Raw genomic sequence first — 23,051 nt, forward strand, 5'->3', positions numbered from 1 at the left:
TCTGAATGAGTAGGCAATGGAGATATATGTCTAGAGTTTTTCCGATAAGTCTTCTCTTTTGTTCTCACACCTTGAAATAACCCAATAGAAGCAGATGTTTAAAGCTGTGGAAGACCACCTACAATACCACAGTTTCCTGGATAAATAGTTGTCATTTAATACTCCTCTCTTAGTTAAGTTATTAAAGTTTACATGATTTATAAATTAACTTAGGGGAGATTTTTGGGGCGTTCCTGACAGATTGCGGATTTCTTGGAATCTTCAGGCCAAATAGGGGCAAAAGTTTCTAACACATGTTTAAAAGTTCACTTGTAAACGTAGCAGACAGGGTCTCATTTAAAATTTAGAGCAAATTTGTGTACGATAGTGTACTTTTTAAACTGACTCTTTTACCTTTAAGAATTAATGGATAAAGGCGAACAAGTGCTTAAAGCAAACAGGTGCAAAGCTGTAAAATCTAAAGACAACACTGCTTGACAACTTATGATAGATCAACAATGTAGAGTCCGTGGCAATTTAGCAAAAGAAATCTGTAAAATTTCCAGAATGGTCTAGTTTTAAACCTTAGTTGGAAGTAACCTAGAAATATTTCGAAAGAATTCATTGGAAACAAGGAAATTTCGCCCATATATTAGGGTAATCTAGGAGCCCTACAAGTGGATAAAGGGATAAGCGCTCGACATTATCGACGTAGAGGTAGATTTTGAGGGTTTTTATACCTTCTCCTGCGTCACTTCTTACTTTTCTGAGCCTTTGAGTAAAGTGCAATTAACCGAAAGACAGACATAACAATTACAGCTAGAAAGTACCCGAATTCAACAGTAGGTGTTTGAGGTTCATTCGGCGAAGTGTACCGGAGCGACAGAATTTGGAGGTATTACTTACGACCTGCGAATTGTTGATATCCACACCATTTATTACACCAGTGGCTTATGATCAGATTTTCCTCGGTGCTCCATTTTTTGCTATCCATTAATCTCATTTTCACAAGGATTGGGTGGATTAAATGTTCAAATTCTGCTTAAAATTCGCCATTTTTAATATGGGTAACACCGAAATTTCTCTAAAGTTAACTTGAATTTCTTCCGTTTCGAAAGGTTGATTTAAATTTAATCACTCCTTAGCACAGGAATTAAAGGATCTATGTGATGCTGCAGACAATTGCAGGAATACCTTAGCCTTCTGCAGCGCTTCTGATTGTTAACAGAATTGGCGTGAGCGGTGCGCCACGCCATTCAGAATGGTGACTGAAACCAGGATGAGAGAAGAATCCCTATTGTCGAATTACGACATCCTTCTGATAATGGTTTTAACTTTACACATTGATGTTCACGGAATCCATGCAACGGGAATCCACTTGGCAGCTGACGCCAACACGATTTCGATTCTCAAGTAGTGCAAACGTGAAGGAGTTTTTGAATCACCCCCATTCGACACACCAGAAAGCTCTTCTTGGCGCGTAAATCTCGATTCATAACGCATAAATCTTCAGCAGTACAAAGGGTCTTGGATGATACGGCACTCATTATTCACTGCTTCATCTCCAGAAGCACACTGTGCAAATCTTTTGATTCTAGGCGGTGACTTGTGTCACCTCACATTCTTCAAAGGCTTAGCAACAAATTTTACAGGTTGTGCCGCTGTGCTACCACGTTGAATTGGATGTGTGAGAGCATGGTGAAGCGAACCGCGGCGATATTCGACTTCCGCGAACCCATATTTGTTCTATATTGTATCAACATAAACGTTTTTCGGGTTCCTGCAGGTTACACTAAGTCACTGCAACAGACTGTGCCGAAAATCCCATTAACCCCATTTAATTATCTAATATTTCATCACAATTGCTCCGACTAAAAAGCTAAACACATGAAATTCTGTATTTCACAAAGTTTTGGAGGAGAAGGATTAGACCCCAGCGATTAATGATAAGTTTAGTTTACAACGGAATATAATCTGGATCGAGAGCGAGACGTGATAATCTAACATTTCACCACGTTGAATGATACTGAGAATCGAAGCTATTGTGACAATCACTTTTTGATCGCCTGTAATTCAGCATTCATGTTGACGGAGTGAAGCCCACCTATCGATCTCTAAGGCCTAGTATAAACAGATCAGAGAAAAAAAACTTTGTCGTAAATCCAAAGATGTGTTATTCTCTCTTTCCCTCTCTCGCTCAAGTGTGTGCAAAGCGATCGTAATGCAACAAACAACTTGGACTGCGCGATAAGTGCCTGCAAGGTGGTGCCGAGGGGTGCGGCGTTAAGCTGGTAAATCCACTTAGCACTAAGCATTTGTCAAGCATTCCAACTACTCAGAAGATAGAGAGCATTTCAAAAAAATTTGGGAATTTGCCTTCTTTCGAGCAGAAAAATGTACCGTGATTTTACAAAAGGACAAACGCAGATACTCTCTATATCCCTAAACACCCCAATAGGGAACACTAACAATGTAGTTGGGTTTCTACCGAGAGCCTGATCTTGTACTGAACATGAAACAGGAGCAAAAGCCCAAAGCAAAGAGCATCAGCTAATATCCTTCTCATCGTAAAAAAGAAATGAGAATAGTTGAACAAAATTTTGTTGAAAAAAGTCACGGATGAACATAAGGAGCAAAAGTTGAGTTGCATTTTTCAGGCACAGTAACATGGATGATTAAATAATGCATAATTTGAGGAAGAAAAAAAAGGAAAGCAGCGTCCACTTAACCATTTAAATGATACTAAGCTAGTTAAGAAAAAAAAAGAGAAAACAAATCCTTCGTAAAAATCGTAGCACCGGATGCGGATAGGTTTTTACCACGACAGAAAAAACGCCTATTGTGGTGATGATTTTAAGGTTCGACCTGACAGGCTCATGAAGACAAGAGGGGTCAAATAAACATTTTTTTGATAAGCCTTTGACAATTTTTTCTTGCACCTTAATGTAGTGTTCAATAGTGTGAATCTGAAAGGCCTGAGTGGGCTCTGGTAAAGTTCCAACCCACCTTCTCACCGAAAAATAAGTACCCTACTAAGTCTAATGACCTTTACAGGCAAATCAACTTTCAGCAATGCAAAGTCTGCCATTTTATCTACTGAGAGAGTTATAACTCCGGGTACCAATGCGAAGTTGGTAAATTTGACAGTAAAAAGGGACTCTTTTACACTAAGTCTACAGAGGTCAAACTAAAAAACAGAAAAGCGAATAATGCTGGATAAAACCACAACTTTCCCAGAATAGTTTCAATCCCTGTATCATAATTCTGCATCACCTTCGTCTTTTCAGAAGGCGGTGTACGAGTTGGGGCATAATTTATACACGTACAGAAAGGACTTATGAGCTATCAACGGAAAATAGTAGGAAAAATAATAAATAAAAAGATCAGCACAGTTAAAAATTTATTTATAACACATTACGCCATCAAAATTACAATGAGAGACGTAGATGTAACACACATAGGCCACACCTTACATGAAACAAAAAAACGTTTGACATTTTGTGCGTAGGTCGCTACCATGACGTGTTATTACTTGTCAAAAAAAACCTGCGATGGCTCACATGTTTACATTATGAAGAACAGATATGTACATCACCGCATCGACACTCTCCGTCATTTTCCTGTACTTTGAAGCCCCATGTGATAGTGCCGGTTAAGGGGTTTATTTGATGAGATTTATGCTTCAACTCCAACTTCCAGTGATGCCGAAAATACCGTGGTGGAAGTCAAGCGTGGGGCTATTAACACCTACGCACACATTGAAAGATGACAACAGCTTCCACAGCCTGTCAGTTTGTGCGTTTTATATTTTTGGCTTATTAGCTGACTAATAAAATAAGCGACCTTTAATAAGAAATAATTTTTGCGTTGCTGAATTCTTCAAGCAAACGACTGAATCATTGGATTCTTCCAAACGACCCACCCATCATCCACTTCACATTTGGAAGGCGTTCATCATCTTACAATAAGACTGCATTTAGCTTAGACAAGTGGGTATGATGAATTGCCCATACAAACACTCACGCTTGAGAGATTCATCTACTCCATACGACAGCTTGAAAATGTACAAAGTAAGAAAAGCTTTAATGAAGACGCAAAAAAACAGTCAGGGCCTGTCAGCCAGTTGGAGGCAAGTTCCATTCTTCTCAAGACCGTAAAAAACTTACTCGTGAGAGAGAGGGAGCGGTATAACCTCATCCTCGGCATCCTGCTCGTTTTCCTCACATTCCTCCAAGCGCTCATCGTCACACCTTCTTGACATTAACTTTCGATAATTCCACGCCACGCTGGGAGCTGGGATGTGAAAGTTTGACAGAAACGCGACTCAAAGGCCTGTAAAAGTGAAATTTGTGGCAGATTTGTCTCGGTGAAAAAGGCATGTAGACTGTAATGCCGGTTACCTCACCGAACAGAATATCAGTCGATCCTTAGTAGTAAGCGGCTTTGCTACATTTTGATAGCAAAGTACACGAAAAATATTTCCTTTCAAAAATGACGAACAGATATGTCCCAGTCAATGAATGCCGAAATCTAGAGCCTTTCCATTATGTTTGGGAGACTACTTCATTAGGAAACAATGCGTCTGCCGATCGGTCATTACGCTAATTATCTTCCAAAAGTAGCGAAATTCGCTTCAAGGACAAATTAGCAGGACTTAGTCGATTGAGAAAATGAAATAGCAGATTGTAGGATGAGATACGCACATATATACAAGAAAATTTGGAAATAGAGAACATGAAGGGAAATTTAGTAATCGGCGAAGGAAAGGTAGTCCTTGCGACTCATTCCCACAGCAGCCTTATTTTGTTCGGCCTCCAGCTTGGGACAATGTGTGATGCGATGTCCGAGGCCACCGCAGTAAGCACAGCCCACCTCGTCACCGCTCACGCCCGCCAAGTGCTCGTCCACATGATCAGCAGAGAGCTCCAGCAGGAAATCTGGCACCGGCTGTCGCGCCTCTATGAGCAGGTGCTTTAAGTCCAGCAGGGTCGACTCGTTCACACTCTTATTGATAAAAGTAGTCGCCAAACCTTTCTGCTTGCCTCGGCCTGTACGACCAATCCTGTGCACTAACGGGAGGACAAGAAAAAAAAAGAAACGCTTTTATCATCACACCATGGACAACGTATTGCAATCAAAGCGACAAAAGCAGAGATACCACTGTCCCTTTCTCGCCATTGATAAGCAATACCATTTACCACTGTTGAAAAATTTACCGTTCCATTAACCAATGTAACTAAAACGTCCAGAGAATGGCCCGCCACGCACGGATGTTCAACTCAAACCGAGACTTGAATTTTTCGGCGTATAATAAGATGTGCTACTGTGGTGACACCACATTTTGAAGTAAATGCCAAGTACGCCCTATCATTAAGCCAGAGCAAGATGGTAGACAATAGAGTGCGTGCACAGAAGTGTGCGGTAATTAAGTTATTTTTGAACGGAGACGCAAAACCTACACGACTTCAAGCGCAGTACAGTTTAACCATGGAATACAGCAGCACTAAGAAATCTGAATGAAGTAAATAACGGCCCCGGCTGTAGTGACCCCCAGATTAGAGCCTTGTCAACCACACCTACATTACTTTAAAAGCTGGCTTACGTGCACGTGTGTAATAAAAAAAAGAAGTACATATTAGCACTTATCAAAAATTTTTCCTACATTTTATATGCTCAAAAAGTTCCGAATTTGACAAGAATACCCCTGTAGCATACCTCCCCGTCATCAAATACTCACAGATTAAGTTACCCATTACCTTACTTTCAATCTCAACCAAAACTGGAGTCACGATTATACGGAATAGCGTTGATTCGACTTTTGTAAATGTTACCAACCGTCCCAGTTAAGCAATCTAGGGCCAAATTTACCACTATGATCAAAGCGTACTAAAAATGATTCATTTAAGCTGTAGCCCACATTTGTCCAAAATGTCATTCAAAATGCAGCAGAAATAGCTACTATTACTAATTTATCTCCAAATCTGAGCCCTAATTTATAGAAGCCTGTTCTATGTGCATAAGTGTGGGCAAGGTACCCCGACCCCATGAACTCTCGACCATGGACTAAGCAAAATCCCCCAAAGACGTAGTCTGCAAATTAAATAAACAAAACTATTTCCACCCCCATTGAACAATTGCGTTTTCACACATGAATGTAATGTCAGGATAGGTTTAGAAAAGAGAGTATTTTCACAGTAGCAAAACAGTCCACTTTCATTGCCAATGCAAAGTTCTCACTAACAATTTTTCAAGTCACCAGATTCCTTTTCTACTATCATAGTGAATAAATCTATTTTGCAAAGGAACACGCGATACCGAGACATCAAGAGGATGACCATATCATCAAATTATGAAGTTACAGAAACCTTCAGAAACCACTTCCAATTTGTAAAATGTAATGTGATGACAGAGTTTATGATTTTGTTAAGTAAGCAGCTCCTTGGAGGTATATCAACCCTTTGATGTAATATGCAGAAATGCCCTTTTCGAAGAGTGTTGCTAACCCCGAAACACGCAACTGTTCAAAAAAATATCAAATTTAAATTGAACTTAATAATGAAAGATCCAACCACTTCTTCAATTACTGACGCCATTCCATGTGTGGCCAAGTTGCATAGGAGAAAAGCTTTGGCACATGTCTGCATATTGTGGAGACAAGCGCGAGTTTCAATTCCACATGAAACATGTCAGAAGGTGTTGCACATTTCAGATAGATTCCGGTCCCGAAAAACTCTCAAGATCGAATTTCTTGCCAACAGTAGCCTCTTTAATTTATTTGCTATCTGAGATTGTGAATATTTTTGAGCTCGTAAGAGCGAACTTACGTTTCGTTGCCGCATTAATTCCTAATTTTCGCTTCGCATGAAACGGTCACAGACCTACCCAAACCCTCGTGTTTGTGACTATAGTTGGGCGTCTAGAATCATCTGCACCTATCGTGTCAGTGATCATTTTTGAACTTCCAAAAATGTGATCCTAGAAAACCTCCGCACTAAGCAAACAGCTAGCAGTAAAGTAATGCACTCAGTAAAACGACTACCCACAAAAAGCGCACTATAGAGCACCGACTTGATTTCAGCTTTACGAACATTTCTACCGCCAGGAAATGACAATCCTTAAGACACAAACAGCTTGTCACATGTCTGTCTAAATGATTTTCGCATACCCGAATTTATAACGCATTTTAAAAAAAAGCAGAGTGATATCCCGCATAGATTGAGATTAAACAAATATTTAAAAGACAAGAGTCTTTCATAAATTCGTTTCAACGAACCTAAACACTTTCACAGCTAGTCCCAAAGGAAAGTCAACCACTACAGACCAAGAGATTCACCAAATTAGTTGTTATTCTAAAGAGAAACACAACAGTCTACAAGTTGGGAACACCCTACATCTGCATAATTATTTTACACTTAATAAGACACAATTTGACTGTACCGACAGTTGCAAAACTAGTTGTCACATAATGGTGACGCTGGGAACAGGTGAAAAAGATCGATGTAAGTCAAAAAAGCGCTCCCAAAAAACCTACCTCAAATTATTTGGCAAAATTAAAATAATCATTTTTGCAGTATAACTACTATCAGTTTAAAGTTATTTATTTCCAATATACCATGTTTATGCTACCCAAGAGCTCGAAATTTAAGAAAGGAGGACAACTTCTCCTTGAGGCCCAGTCATACCGAAAACGATAACTAACACGCTATCATTTTTAGAGACAATTGGATCGGTCAGTCGACTTCAATCAACCTGTTCAGATAGATTACAGTAGCAACAGATAACTTGTGATAAAACAAGTGCGCATGGAAAAAGAGATAACATCGTAATTTCTCACGATTATTATGCCGTACCGTTGGACCACTCGAAAACACATTTTCAAAGGCGTTTTCTATTAAGGAATAGACAATCCACTTCAGGATCAACTACTTCGATTGGTAAAAGAATTATCAGAATTGCCTGCAATTGGAAGGGAGATGGGAGGTGGTAAAAAGTTTGTGAGACACCCCACTAGTAAAGAACATGTAACTGTTTATTCGAGCGCATTATAAAATTTGGAGGGATGGGCATTAGTATGTCGATAGAGCATGTCTTACTGGGCAAACAGTTCAAATCCATTGACAGATGTTGCATCATGTTCAGGAAGATAATCTATTCTTGATTTGAAAAGAGGCGCACAAGCTCCAGTAACGTTTAACGCGATTTGTAAAACTACTCGTTTACACTTACTTTGGCTAACAAAGTCGCACAAAGGACGATGAGAGAATAGATCTGAAATGGCAATAGCCTTCAAAGACTCAATATGATCTTCACTTCTTCCACATAAGTTATAAAAAGGCCTCGAATCATGGATTGTTTACTGACTGAATTACGATGAGAAATGTTTTTTGTATACTAAACTACCTACCGCACCCCGCACTTTTAAGCACGCAGCACTTCATTCACAGTAGGTTATGCTTGTTTTGTGCGTCTGAGTGTGGCTGTCTACAGTTCAAATTTTTCAGCTGCACATTTTGTGTTTCGAAAACAGCTATGACAAGTAAATCAGAATGCTTGCAATGCACTGTAAGACCTTATGCCGCCGCAATGCTAACCGGTAAAAAGAGTTTTATGTTAGAAATGTATGGGAGGGAGACTGTGCCTCATCCTCACTTTTCCTGATCTCTAACGACTAAACGTTTAATAGAAGTGGAAATAACGTTTCGCTTTTGCCTTGATGGGCATTGACAGTTGATTTTACAAGTGAATATTTCAACGCATAAACCAAAACTGCGCTGTAAGAAACCCACGAACTTACTTAATAATCTTACATTGCTTTGCCACAGTTTATGAAAAAATATATCACGAAGAGGCAACTACTCCAAGTTGCATTGCATCGCTTATGTTTGGAGTATTTTGCGGGATTTCACGATTTAATGAGGAGGTAGGGGTGAAAAGTGGCTACCATGCTTTAAGAGGTTTTACCACTTTTTGTATGCTTTTGTAGACGTAAATGTGACATAACTCCCACGGGGTAACCAAGACGCTAAACACTAGATAAGTGATATTTTTTCACAAAACACCCTAGCAAAGTTGGCTAGCAGTGTACTATAATGATGTAGAATCAGGTGACACATTCATTGTCGATGCCACAATATATGATTTGGAAAAAAAGACAACTATTATCGCTTCTCACGTTTTTTTTACATATGTGCATATGACTTCTTTCTGCTAGCTAGTCTGCAAGTCCTCTAAGTCCAAAAATAAACCTTCAACTGCATAAACAATTGACGCAATTAATAAAAACAGAGTTAGAAACAGAGCAAGAATGAGAGGGGGGGGAAACATGGGAGGACAACCTTAGCCTGAATGAAACTTTGGTAGAATACATTTCTTTAAAGCAAGTTAAAATCTGGTGCAAAGAGAATTTGCATAAAAGCACGACGGGAGGCAACCACCACTTAAATAAGGGAATTCTTTAAAACCCGTTTAATAGATGAGAGGGAGGAACTTCTAGCAGTTTAAAAAGCATCTAGTTATGACAGAAACTTCCGCTCAACTATGCCTCCGCAAGTCGAAGAAGCCGTACAGAGGAAACAAAAACTTAAGGAAAAGGAGGACTTGCAAGAAAGCGAACCATCAAATTTTCAGTTTCCCAATCTACACCACTACAAAATAAGACATTTCAATCAGACGGAAAAATTACGCACCATAGTTTTCGATGTCTTCCGGCATGTCGTAGTTGATGACATGCATGATCTCGGGAAAGTCAAGACCTTTGCTTGCCACGTCCGTGGCGACAAGGACATCACGCTGACGTTCGCGGAACATCTTGACAGCCGTCACACGCTCCTCCTGGTCCTTGCCACCGTGAATCGACACCGCATCCACACCCTTCAGCAGAAGATACTCGTGAATCGCGTCAACGTCTTGCTTCCGCTCCGCAAAAATTATTACCTACGGACACAAACATATTATAAAATTTTGGAAGCCTCTGGCCAGACACTTACGAGGATCGTTCAAGTCCAATCGAATTTTTTAATTTTACAGGCGGGATATAAAAATGGTGCCACCGTGACAATAGTAAATCAAGTAATACGCGGTAAGCATTTTCCGATAGCTGGGGCACACAACTTGAGCAAGTTCAGTTTAAACACCGTTAATCACGATCGCAAGCAAAAGCGGCGGTGCGTTTATGAAACATCATGGAGTAAAAAAGCGCCTAGTAAACAAGAGCGTAGAGTCCGTGAATATTTACGAAAGAATACGAACACTGTACAATACGGTAAACGTTTCAAAGACGACCATGAATGACAATCTCAGTCCACCGCATCACTTACTCCTTTGAACATTCGGCCGGTAAGGAGAACGACAGATTTCCTCTTGGCCTACACAGTACAGTTGGAAAAGTACCCCGAGAAGAAAACACAAAATCTTCTAGACTGCCTCATTATAGATAACAAAAAAACTGGCTACACAATTTCACGTCAGGATTCAAACAAGCATAACCATTGCAAGGTCAGTGGCGGAGAGAAGCAAGCTGTCCAACTGTACCGACAAATCTTCCTATACCTAAGTTCCTTTCAAAGTATTGGCTAAGTGATGGGTGATGGGTAAATAAGTGTAGCAGGAGAAGCAAATACAGCTTTAATTCACGAAAATTTATTTTCTTTCTTCAAGAGATCCGACAGCTCTGGTTTAGCTTAAACGGCAGTAACGCCCGTGAAACCGGCCTAGACGACGGCAATGCAAGGCTACTACATGCACTGACGATAGTGCTACCTCCAAATTTCTCTGATTTATAAATTATGCGTAGTCCTAATCATACCTTTGATAATAGAACTAGCTATGGGCTCCTTTTTAGCCAAAATGGACTGTCGCCATAGTGCAAGCACTCCAGAAAGTATTCTAAATGAATGAATATGATATGGCGGCTGGAGCTCAAATGTCTAACCATCTCACAGAGAATGACTTAGATTTGAAGGGCACTTGAAGTAATTGTGATTAGTGTCTTACTCAGTTTTTGTTAAGAAGATCCAAGCATCAGCCCTGGGTTAGCAAAACCCATCGAACATACTTGTGCCACGTTGCAATTGAGTTAGCTCATGACAAAAGCATTCCACTATTTTACATCACATCTCAATAGTGGGTAGAAGCAGCCACACGCACCTAAAGCCACCGTAAGCTTTACTACCTAGTAAAAAAATCACAAAAATGAGGGCCACATAGGATTTTTCTTGTACGACTAAGGGGGCGTGCTTTTTACTATCTTGTCCGAAAAATGCAAATCACATTTAAACTTTTTACTGATCTACTACTTGTAGAAAAGCCGATAAAAACAACCCCACCTCACCACAAAATGCTCCCACTCCCACTTGTTCTTAACTTTTACATAATTTTCCAATTCATGGAATTATGAGCGTTCAATAAAATGAATGTTATTAACAGAGGGACACATTTTAGGCGTGTTGAATGTATTAAAGCAGAACTCTTGGAGTCTTTACTGCGGCCACAAATTGGATGGTCTGCCAACAAACCGCCAAACTCTTGATACCCTTCTCAATAAAACGCTTTAATGAAAACAAGGATGTCTTCGTTGCCCAAAGAACATTGTTTTGACTGACTTATACACATTAACGAAAAAGGCGTTTCCAGTAGAGTCTGATTAAATTCCCAAAAAAAATTGACATTTTATGTGTGAAGAAGTTTGGATTATAGGCGGTTGACACATTGGCTACCAGCTAAGCCAGCCTACACTGATTTTATCTATGCAATCAATCAACTAACCTGCAGTTTAAAGTTTTCATGAAATAATAAATAACAAATTACGTATTTGCAGGAATATATTAATGTCACATACGCGCAACGGTGGTAGCGAACGTGTTAAATTTGGCACGAAGTGACTTCAAACTAAAGTACAAAGGGCCAGACCCTCCCAGCACTTATTCTCTGCATCATCTCCACGTTTCGGAGTGCACACTTCAAAAGATTCTCAAGAGGGATTCATATTTTACTTTTCAGCCCACGTATGCCGGCAATACACGCTTGATAATGTAAACAGTAAAACTGGATAAAAAACTCACAATCACACAGACTTATGTCGCATACAAAAAATTAACAATATTAAAACAATAAAGGCACTTGATTCGCTCCTAATCGAACCAATCTCGGAATCTAAAACTATTGCTTTGGTCTTAACGCTTGGCTTCTCGACGAATTCAATCAGCATATTAAATCCAAAAAAGGGCTTCATAAACCCATGAACTAAGTGATAATTTAAGATGAAACTTCAAATTTAGCCTAATTGTGAACACATCAGACCAATTGGTCCTTAAAATATTGACGATAAGTAAAGATTTCCCTGCCGGTAAATATCGCAGTCAGGTAATGGACAGGAGCAACTGATCCGTTAAAAGCATCTTACCGGTGGAGGAGTCTTCTGAAGAGCTTCCAGTAATTCCGGAATCTTTGTCTCATGTTTCACGTAGCAAACCTCCTGAATAACATTCAAACTCGCAGCGCCTGCTCGGCCAACATTCACAGTAACTGGTTTCACCAGCGCCGACTTGGCAAAATTTTGAATCTTTTTTGGCATTGTGGCAGAGAACAAGAGAGTCTGTCGTTGACCCTGAAACACGACACAGTTCAGTAAGCACAGTTACTAAAACAATCTAAGCATAATAGCCATAATCCTCACAATACCCTGAAGTAGGAGAAAATAGTTCGGACCTCCTCTTCAAAGCCCATATCGATCATGCGATCGGCTTCGTCTAGCACAAGGTACCGACAGATCTCCAAATTGAAAATCTTCTTTTCTAGCAGATCGATGAGGCGACCAGGGGTGGCGACGAGGATATGAACACCAGAGCGACGAAAACTGTCCACCTGATCCTTAACTGCCATACCACCGATACAAAGGCCTATACGGACTTCGGGGTAGCCGGCGCGGGCTAGCTTGGAGGCCAAATGTGTCAAAACATCCTGCGTCTGACGTGCCAACTCGCGCTGACAAAAAGATTAATGGTCAATATGAGTGGAAGTCTTACTCACATCTATGTTACCATACTGAGATACAGTTCCGCTTAAGAAGATAGATAGTTTTTGCACATGTGATAAAAAGATAGTACGGGGACCGCAACGGAGAGAAATGTACCAACAAAAACCCCGCAACTCAAAATGAAGTAGCAAGAGACGTGGACCTTGATGTAAAACAGTTTTATTAAGAATGCCGGCGCCAATAACGAGTGGTTAAAACGATGTTCAAACATATTCAACAGGACCCATTGTCAGTTAGTATTTAAGCATAATCTCATTATGATGATGTTTTGCCAATATAGGATTCAATTTAGGAACGTCCAACAAACACGTATCGTCAACAAATCTGGGCGCATGAGGCTAGAATAGAAAACGGAATGTGTAAGAGAAATGCGTGCAGGATAGCCAAGTAGGTTTTTGCGTTCATAAAATGTTTTGCTCAGTGAAGTAATCAGTATTACCATCCAGTCCTTTTCCAACAAGATGCGTCTGCTCCAAACCCAACTTTTACAGAACGCTATGTCCTAAACTACCTCCGTTTCTACCAACATTTACATTCCAAACTCCTATACGGAAGAAAGCTTGATGATTAGCGCATGGAGGAATGGGGGAAAAAGAAGCGGGATTAAGAGGATGAGGCCATATCTCCCCTCATTACATCCGATCCCATCCCATTCCGTCGCAGGGTAGAAGTATTCTCACAAGTAAATTTTGCGTTGACTTGAAAAGAATGGGACCTACTTTCAACCAACTGGCTGGTCCTGATCATTCTTTCCGTCGTCATTGAGGCTTTCTTGCCTTGCACACCTTCAAGTTGTCGTATGAAGTGGGTGAGTCTCTCAAGAGTGATTCCTTTTAATGTGCAGTCCAACACACACACGCATGAACGAAGTCTTCTAGGGATGAGGTGGTGAGTTTCTTAGATGCATGAAATTGGCAATAGGTAGATTACTTAGAGAAAACAGATGATTTGCTTGTTTGCTTTGCTAATTTTGCATTTCAAAAGCCATTTATCATCGTAGGTCAGTCAGCAACCAAAATAAAACACGCCGTGCTTTCCGCCATCGCACCTTTTCCAAATGTGAGACAGAAAATTCTACGAGAAGCTCGGACTGGTTTAGAACCGTTTTGAAGTAGATTTGTAAACAGGACAAACTTTAAACACATTCATCAGGACAAACCAACCTATTATGATAAGAGAGTGGTTTAAAAATAGGAGGAAAACAGAGAATACAGTGAAAGATACTGCAACGATAGACTGCCGCAGACCCATCCATGGTTTACAATGCAAGTACATAAAAAATCGAATCTATTTCACAAGTTATAACAAGTCATTGCAACGAAATACACCAAAAGCCACACAAATCTGATATATTTGTAAATAGAAGAGCAGTTTCTACCTTCAATGAATGTCTTAAAGTCAAACATGCCAATCGAATAGAGACCAATTAGTAAACTGCATAACAAGCCGGACAAATTCAGTTGCAGAGAATAACTAAAGTAAATTATCACAGCTGTCAAAGAATTAAGACACAGTTTGAAATAAGGCAACGCGCAACTAACGAACTACCTCCCCTTAAAATCAAACTATTTTACAAATAGAAAAGCGTTCAAAATATCCCATATTGACAGTACAGCAGACATTCACAGTTCAAAACACACTTGAAGAATGAAGTCAACGGCATCAGGGAAAAACTTGAGGTCAAAGGAAAAAAGAGGATGACAGGCATACAGTTGAGGTGAATGATTCCCACAAATCGTTAAGGTAGTACCAGAAATAAAGAGTGACAGTTGATATGGCAGACTGAAGTGAAGAAGGGTTAATGTGTTGGACGTTTATTGGGAAAGCACTACGGAGGAAAATACTAAATGAAGGATGAATAACTCAATTAATGACCCACTAGTATAATATGGAGGTGATTGCAGTCTCCCCGCTTTGTCCTCCTCTTTGGTGGCATGACCCATTGCCTCCCACCCCTTCTACATGTTAAATAATGAATCCTACATCTCACTAACTTGTCATGACTTTAGGGAAGACTAAGGACGCAAAAATTTAATCGCGATAGTTTAATTGGAGGCATATAAAAGTGATCAGATTAGCATGCTGAATGATCTACTTTCACTGTAAGATTGAGGGGAATTCAACGACAAAAGCGAGGTGCAAATTAGAGGAATTACTTTGGCAGTCAGTAACTCATAGAACCATTTTGAACACTGTCAGAACTCGGTAGCAAACAATAAGAAAAATTAATAGAGATTACTTTTTCACTCGATTTCGAAGTATAATTTTGACCTCATGATCACCACCCGAGGCTAATGATAGGCCGTAGGTAAAGAGTGCACTTCATTTCTCCATTTCAGAATTCTGAGCACTATGTCATTCTTCAGTCAAAAGTTTGATGTATCCGATAACAGAAAGTTATTGCATCTTCACCGCGCACCTAGCTTCCATCATTTCTGTGACTGGTGAAATGCGTGAAATAGCTCATTTGTATACTAATAAAGCATGAGTAGATATACCAATCTATCGATATGACAGGGCTTATTGTGCTCTATTGTTTTCCTCTTATTTTAAGTCCACCTGACGGAAGTAGTTTAAGTTTGACGTGTCGGATCCAAAGCTTCACAGGCTTTGATTCCGGCGATGGATCATTCAAATAGATGGTGCATCATGTCCAAGAAGGCCCTCCATTCTTGCTTATATTAGAAAGGTATGTGCCATCAATCGTAAACTAACGTTTCAAGAACATCCCCAAGTAATGCTTAACGTGAGCGATGAAACATTTCATTTGTACCTACGTCGATTGGAAAGGGGAAAGTGGAGGTAGAACCTGAACAAGTGAGTACTACCTACACACGTTTGCAGACGATAATACGGTTCAAAAACTAGTCATTTGTTATTTTTCACTCCTCTTAAGTAAGCTATGAAAACGCTCAGACCACCTTAGATCCTTTGCTCACTGACTTTCTGACTGACAACAATGTGATGAAAAAGGGCTTTGTGCCTGTGCATTGCTGCGTTCGTTAAGCGAAAGCAAATATCGTTGGCCATCCCAAACGATCTAATCGTCAATCACTCAATAATTCTGAGGGGTATGACTTATGTGTAAGCGGACCTGAAGAGGTCTTACACAGCCATTAAATTTTTCTTAATAAATAGCTGAGCCAAAGTATTTCGTTAACACGAATTGGATCGAATGTGAAGGGAATAGCATGCTTTAACAGGGAGTCAAAGCTGTGAAAGATTAACCAATTGCAGAATAAAATACTCATGGCAAAAATGAAGGTAAAATTGAGAGATCGCAAAGCTATAACTAGTCGTAATGGACTACTGAAGAAGAGAAAGCGAACCTAGATGCATTAATATAGTGAAATTTTACAATGTCTATTGGTCGAAACTGTAGTTCCATTCAATCAGAAAGATCTGCAAATAAAAGACAGGAAAGCCAGTTTCGGAAATATGATCAAAAAAGGTAGAGGAGTGATTTTGAAAGCAACGTTGCGAACGCTTCTTAATCAGAATGATAAAAACACCACAGCGCCATAAGCAGCTGCAAACAAGGAAGTATGAAAGAATTTCAGGAAAAAAAACGAAAAAAGTAGAGTGGAAATGAATTTAGAATTGATACTTCAAAAGAAACTGAAAAAGTCGTTCCTAGGAATAGGTACCATTAAATACAGACTAGAAATATTACTAATACATCCTAATTGTAATAATAATAAAGCAATAAAAACTTACGGAGGGCCCAAGAATGAGGCCATAGGGCCCCTCACTGGGAAGGAAGGGGATTTTGGACTCTTGGTCCAGAGCGAACATGAGGATGGGGAGAGCAAAGACCATGGTTTTGCCCGAGCCGGTGAAGGCGATACCAATCATATCACGGCCCGAGAGAACCGCAGGTAGACCCTGCATCTGAATGGGAGTGGGTTTGACGATGCCACGAGAACGCAATTCTTCCACCACCACTCGAGGGAGGCACATCTCTGCGAAAGAGCGAATTGGTGGGGGCACCGCTTCACCCTCTACAAGTATGCGGTAGCGCTTCCGAATTTGCTCCGACTTCTCTTCTGATTGATTTTCGAGCCATGGGGCTGGTCGCCACCTGAACATGCACGTAAATAAAAGAGTATTATCAGGGCCCAAAACGACCCAAAGTGCCATCCAAAATGTGGTTTCTTGGCTTCAGATGCAAAAAATAGGTAAAATATATCAAAATCAGTTGCATAGTTTTTATAATGGCTTTATAATGCATGATTCTCTCCACAAAGTACAAACATATTCAAGTTTTCATTTTTTACAAAACTTTGAATTCAAGAAAAAAGCTAGTCCTAATTACCCCCATTTCGACCTCGCTTTCCTTTTCTCTCTCTATGGCACAAAACTGCCTAATACTGGTGCTAACATAAGGTAGCAATTACTTGCAGTTTTGAGAAATATCACCAGGTGAATGTGGATGATGATGATGCACTACCTCCCTCTCATCCCATCTTAAATTGCAGTGAGGCCTTCTACAGATACGTTTTGCATCAGCATGAGGTCCTGCATTGCCTTGTAGGAATAGGACTTCCAACTGATTAACTAGTTCTGACCGCTTTTAAAAAGGCGTTCATTTTTTCCATCTTCGAAATGTAACCCGTTGAGTCGATAAACTTCAGCAAATGAACGATTTGTAGTGACCAATTCTGTCTACAGCACACACGACCACGTACAAAGTGTGGTGACGAATGCCTTAAAAGTGGGGTTTGGAAAGTGATGAGCGAATGGCTTGAACATGGCCAAAGATATGGTCTTTAATTTAATGAAGGTTGTAGTATGCAAACACAAAAGTCATTTAACGTCACAAGTTAGTTTCACGGTAAACTAGCGAACAAACCATCCGAAATTCTTGTTAGCACCTGTCAATGCAAACGGCTGAGACCCATTTGTTCAGCTTCTTTGCGCGACTGAGTTGACAAAGGTGTAGATGAATCGCTGCACTACTTATGTCAAGTATTACTTAAGTGTTCATGACATTTCGAGATCAACAACACGTACTCTTCTATTTTAAGTAGGAATAGAGAGTCTCCTTGAGCAATAATAGAGCATCTATCTTTGAACCCCGCTTTACCAGAATCAAACTGTTTGAATGGTTTGATTCTAGACGGTGTATTTTACTAGCCCATACAGCACTCTACTCAAATATTATGCAGTGCCTCTGCCGAAAAGCATGTAAAGCTTTGAATGCAGGTTAAACTGAGCTTGAAAAGCAAGAAATTTCAAATCACATCCGACAAGAAAGTTCAAAAAAGGGAAAAATAGCAGACCCCAATAAAGTGCGTCGTACTGATAGAATTGTGCATATCTGCAAGCAAGCAGCAAGCCATTGGATTGGGTTATGTTGAAAGCTGTACGAGCTTTTAGCCACCGGATACACAGAGAGAGCTCCTTTTGTGAAACGCTGCGACGAAGTCATCCATTTGCATCAAAGGTTTGCTCGCCTAACTTGGGCTGTAAACAAATCATCTACGGGACCGTGGCAACATTACACTTTTGCTTGTTGACAAAATCAGGCCCAATCATTTGAATTTTAAAATACGCGGTCATTTAAAGTGGAGATCTACAAACTCGTTTCAATGAACATTAAATAATAAGAACATAGTAAGACACGTCCAAAAGCTGAGTGCAAAACTTGGCAAAGATCAGGCAAATAGGACCTAACCCACTTCTTGAGCAATCGTGAATTGATAAGTAAGCAAACATGAATTGTACAAGTGCATAAATTTGCATTTGCTACATATTTGAGTGTATTGGCCAGTGATGTCAAAAGCTGAGACACCAAATTAAAGTGTGGAGATGATCCAACAGAAATTTTTAAAAAACCGACCCCCACGCTATTTTAACTCAAATACTTCGACCTGTTTAGCTAACCATCACGAGAATTAAACCATGAATCAATCAGAGGATTTATGTTGAACCAAATTGTCAACACAGGTAAAGTAGTAGCACGTAACGGTGCTAGCCCGAAATACCACAAATTTGGGCGACAGCAGGTCCACAATTGAAAAACAAACTGAGTTTAATCAAGGAGAGAATATGACGCTAGCCTACTCATAAGCCACCAGCACAGCCCAAATAGTTGGCCTTAGGAACGCTACCATGATACAAGGAAAGGAAACTGGTGACGAATCGAATGTCAGCAAGCAAAAAGAAAAAAGATAATACTAAGTATGTTGGCTATTTGAGACTAATAGTAAGAAACGCTGAATGTCTAGCTATCAAAGCTGTATCAGAAAGTACATAAATAGAGGCAGAATTACCCAGTTTGGACGGGTTTGTCATAGTGGATACCCATTGCAATTTCGCCAACGCCCTTGAGGGCGGTCTTTTCGGTGACACTGTTGAGAATGAGGGCCTCCTCCTTCAATTTCTTGTCACGTTCTGTCTCCCTCTTTTCTAGGCAAAAAAGGAAGAAAAGACGGGACAAATACACCTCGATCCTTAAAAAAGGCTAGCTCTTCTAAAACATTTAAGATAAGTCAATAAGGTATATGGCTCAGTAGTTTAGTCTGAAATGCAAAATACTCCCAAATTCTGAAGGCTGATTTGACAAGAACTGTTAAATTAAACTGCATCAAAGATAACTACACTTCAAAAGAAATTCAACCATTACCAAGGAACCATAACCTTTTTTAAAATATGGAGAAGACGAAGCCATGACAAAAGCAATTTAGCCATTTAAAGGTCCATCTAATTTGCGTGCCTGAGAAAAACTCCTCCATAGCGATCTTCGTTAACCAATGTGTTAATAACCGCTTTCATTCGTTAGCAGAAGGTGCTCGTGCATTCCCTTCACTGGGCTAGACGCGTTTTTTCTCCCAAAAGGAAAAATATCATTTGACTAGTCAAATTTTAAGCGATAAATAATCACTTAAGTTTTACAGCGCTAACACATGCAAAGTATTTGAAACGGGTTTGATGGTAGTAAAGTAACTAACGGGTCTCACACCAAGGCGAGATATCCAATGGGCTCGGGAATAATTCCATCAGGATTCCCGAAAATGGAGTTTTGCGAGAAAATCATTGCAGCAAGGGTTACTATTTTATCAGGCAACTGGATAAACTGTTGTAATTTTTAATATAGGACGCTCGTATAACATCCTGTGAATTGTAGGAACTTTAGGGATGCATTTGGTTCTCTCCTCTTATTTTTAACATCACTCATACTATGAAAAAAAGTTGAACCTGATCGATGTAAATCCAGCAAGTTTACTTTAAGAAACGAATTTGACTCAGCTCTAAAGCTGCACAAGTTTTTCACCAAACTTGCTACGTAGTACTTAGATAAGGCGTTAACAATACGGTAGTAGAACGTACCGTCTAGAATCGAACGGTTCGAACGGTCTGACTCGGGTGATGAACCATTCAGACGGACAGATTATTCGAGAAGACCTCTCGCTTATAATAGAGAAGTACGTATCGCCAATCTCGAGTTAACACGTCATGGGCAAGTTCAGGTAACGCTTGACGTAAGTAATACAACAGATCGTTTACCCCTTCATCAACTGCCAAGGCTGCTGAGGAAGCTCAGCAAATAGGTCTCAACACAGATCGTTCCAATAATGTGTTAACAGCTCAGGAATGGACAGTGATGCGCAGCAAACAATGCCATTAGAGCAAGGAATATCTACACTGGAAATTCATGCTTAATCACAGAGGAAATCCAACGTTACTGTGTATTGGATGGACCATTACATATACACTATTAGCACAATACCGCCCCCAAATTGTCTTAGGGTAGCACTCGAGCATTCCAAGCTCAGTGGATGAATCCCAGACGCATAATATTGTTCTGATAGAGAATTATTTAAAATTGCTGGTCGAAACTGATTCCTCAAAGATCAACATTGTAGCAGCCTCTGAAGCATGTTTGAAGTCGTTTTCATGAAAGTATTTGAGTAACTGTACAAGCTCGCTGTAATTTCCTTACAAGATCATTCTACTTCAAAAAATATAAACAAATTCCTAGCTTCTTCAAGATTCTACTTCATATCCACAAAAAACCTACCCATAATCAAATAATAGGCGAAAATTGTCACCTCTGCCACCATAAAGTGTGAGTCAGGCCTGGTAGGCCTACAATGTTAAAATACTGCAGCAAAATAAGCAGTTTTTCTATTCTTCGGTAAATAATGAGAAGGAAAAATGCTAGCGGATAGTTTATTCCAGTATCAGGCATAAACGTGCAACTCCATTTGTGAATAAACACTTCGAGTAGGATTCTGACAGTCGTTACCCTTCAGAGTGTTTGTGCTTTACACCACGAAAGAAATCTGTGCCGTCAAAAACCGGTATTAACTCAACTCCATGAAGTCGTATAAAGTTACTTGAGAAGGCTGAATGATTTTGTACTACAACCATGAATTCGTCCACATCGCTCTGGCTTCTATTGAAGTTATAATTCAACATTAAACAAGCATCACATTATCAATTTAACGCAATTCGTCCACTTTTTTGATGCACTTTCCACAACACTGCCAACAATTTCAATCGATTTAAAAAGTACAATTAACTGTAAGTGCTATAGAAACATAGGTAACGCTTGAGAGGCGAATCAAGTTAAAATTCAGAACCTATCTCGACAGCCCCAGTGATAGGTATTAACATCATCATGTAGTATGCACTCAATGCACGCGTATACAAGTAAATGAACTCAGAAAGAAAAACGCTCCATGACCTACTTTGTGCCCGCTTTTGGTGCATAACTTAGCTGTCTAAAGTCAAAGATAAATGGTCATGCCAAGAGGGAAGAGAGATAGTTAAACACAGAGAGCCTTGTAATTACAATTTGCGTGGCACAGATTTATGTAGACATAAAACTCACCTTCAGCCTGTTTCTTGAGCTCCCACATGGTGTCAAAGAGGCTACCCTTAGCCTTGGGACCAGCAGTCTCCTGTCCATCTGCCTCCCCATTGGTCTGGCCCAAGGTCGAGGAGGGCAAAGCGGGACCATCGGGAGTCTTCTTGTCAGTCGTATTGTCGACAGTCGCTGTAGCGTCTTCGTGATCTGACTCCGTGGGTTCAGAGTAGGCTAGATTCCCGAGGGCCTGACGTATTGCGTAGAGCTGGAAATGCATGCATGCATAGCGTAAAACGACATTTGTCTCAATGGTTCATCCAACTACGTGAATTTCTCGGTCTTTATGGCTCCAAACAACAGTTTAGTGGCATGGATATTCATCCACGCCCAATAGTCTTCTTGTCCTTCTGTATGTCAACAATGAACCTTCTTCCATCCCAGTACGCCTCATGTCTTCAGGAATGAATTCAAGTGCTAAGAGCACGAAGAACTGGTTGTACAGCGCATTTTTAGCTAAAATGACCGAAACCTGATAAACTGTATAGATGTAAACAAGTACACTAAGTCAATTATGAATGAACCAAGGTTTATCATTATTGGAGTTTATGTAGTCAAATGCGCCTCAAAAAGTCGAAAAAGAAAGTACCCTGACAAAAGTACAAATTACTCGGATGGAGATAAGAAGTAAACAAATCGTGATACGCGAGAACACATGCTCATTCAATGTAGCGACTGAGCTGTGAGAATCGCGGCTAAGCTAAAGTTAGTAAGGTATGGTACACCAGATAAAAGTAGAAGTGGATGAATGAGACTAAAGGAATTGCGAATAAACCCAAACACCGCATCTAACAGAATATTAACCACCATATTTGTTTTTTTTAGTTGCATCGTATCCATTTCACTCAAACCTAGGAACGGATGTTAGCAGAAATATTTGCATTCTGATCGCAAACACCCCGAGAGTGATTGAAGGTGTAGTAGGCTAGTAAGTGTTAATTCGTAGTCAGCGATGCTACTTCACGACAGTAAGCCAAAAGGTCAAGTGCTTCATCGATAAAAAATGCAAGTAGATGAAGAGTTTGCAATAAGATTTACCTAATATCTTCACCCAAGGTGAACAATTACCTTTTGCTTTCTCCTCTGTTTCAATGGCACATACGGCACATAGTCATCATCCTCCGACAGAGGGGAAACATCAGAATCATCCTTTGGACGCTTCTGCAT

The 23,051-nt window shown here is 40.0% G+C and overlaps 1 protein-coding gene across 1 annotated transcript; it reads right to left on the reverse strand. All coding sequences in view use genetic code 11, as the record gives it.

Moving 5' to 3' along the window:
* Positions 1-4,725: 4,725 nt before the first annotated feature.
* Positions 4,726-23,051, reverse strand: EGR_09476 (ATP-dependent RNA helicase abstrakt; the record flags this gene model as incomplete). The annotated part of the gene is made up of 9 exons (XM_024498725.1): positions 4,726-5,048; positions 9,666-9,912; positions 10,296-10,343; positions 12,380-12,583; positions 12,658-12,960; positions 16,730-17,093; positions 19,288-19,423; positions 21,852-22,092; positions 22,953-23,051. 9 exons carry the CDS (start codon positions 23,049-23,051, stop codon positions 4,726-4,728), a joined length of 1,965 nt encoding a protein of 654 aa, XP_024346864.1.

Source organism: Echinococcus granulosus (genome assembly GCF_000524195.1).
Source record: "Echinococcus granulosus chromosome Unknown EG_S00149, whole genome shotgun sequence".
NCBI classification, from domain to species: Eukaryota; Metazoa; Platyhelminthes; class Cestoda; order Cyclophyllidea; family Taeniidae; genus Echinococcus; species Echinococcus granulosus.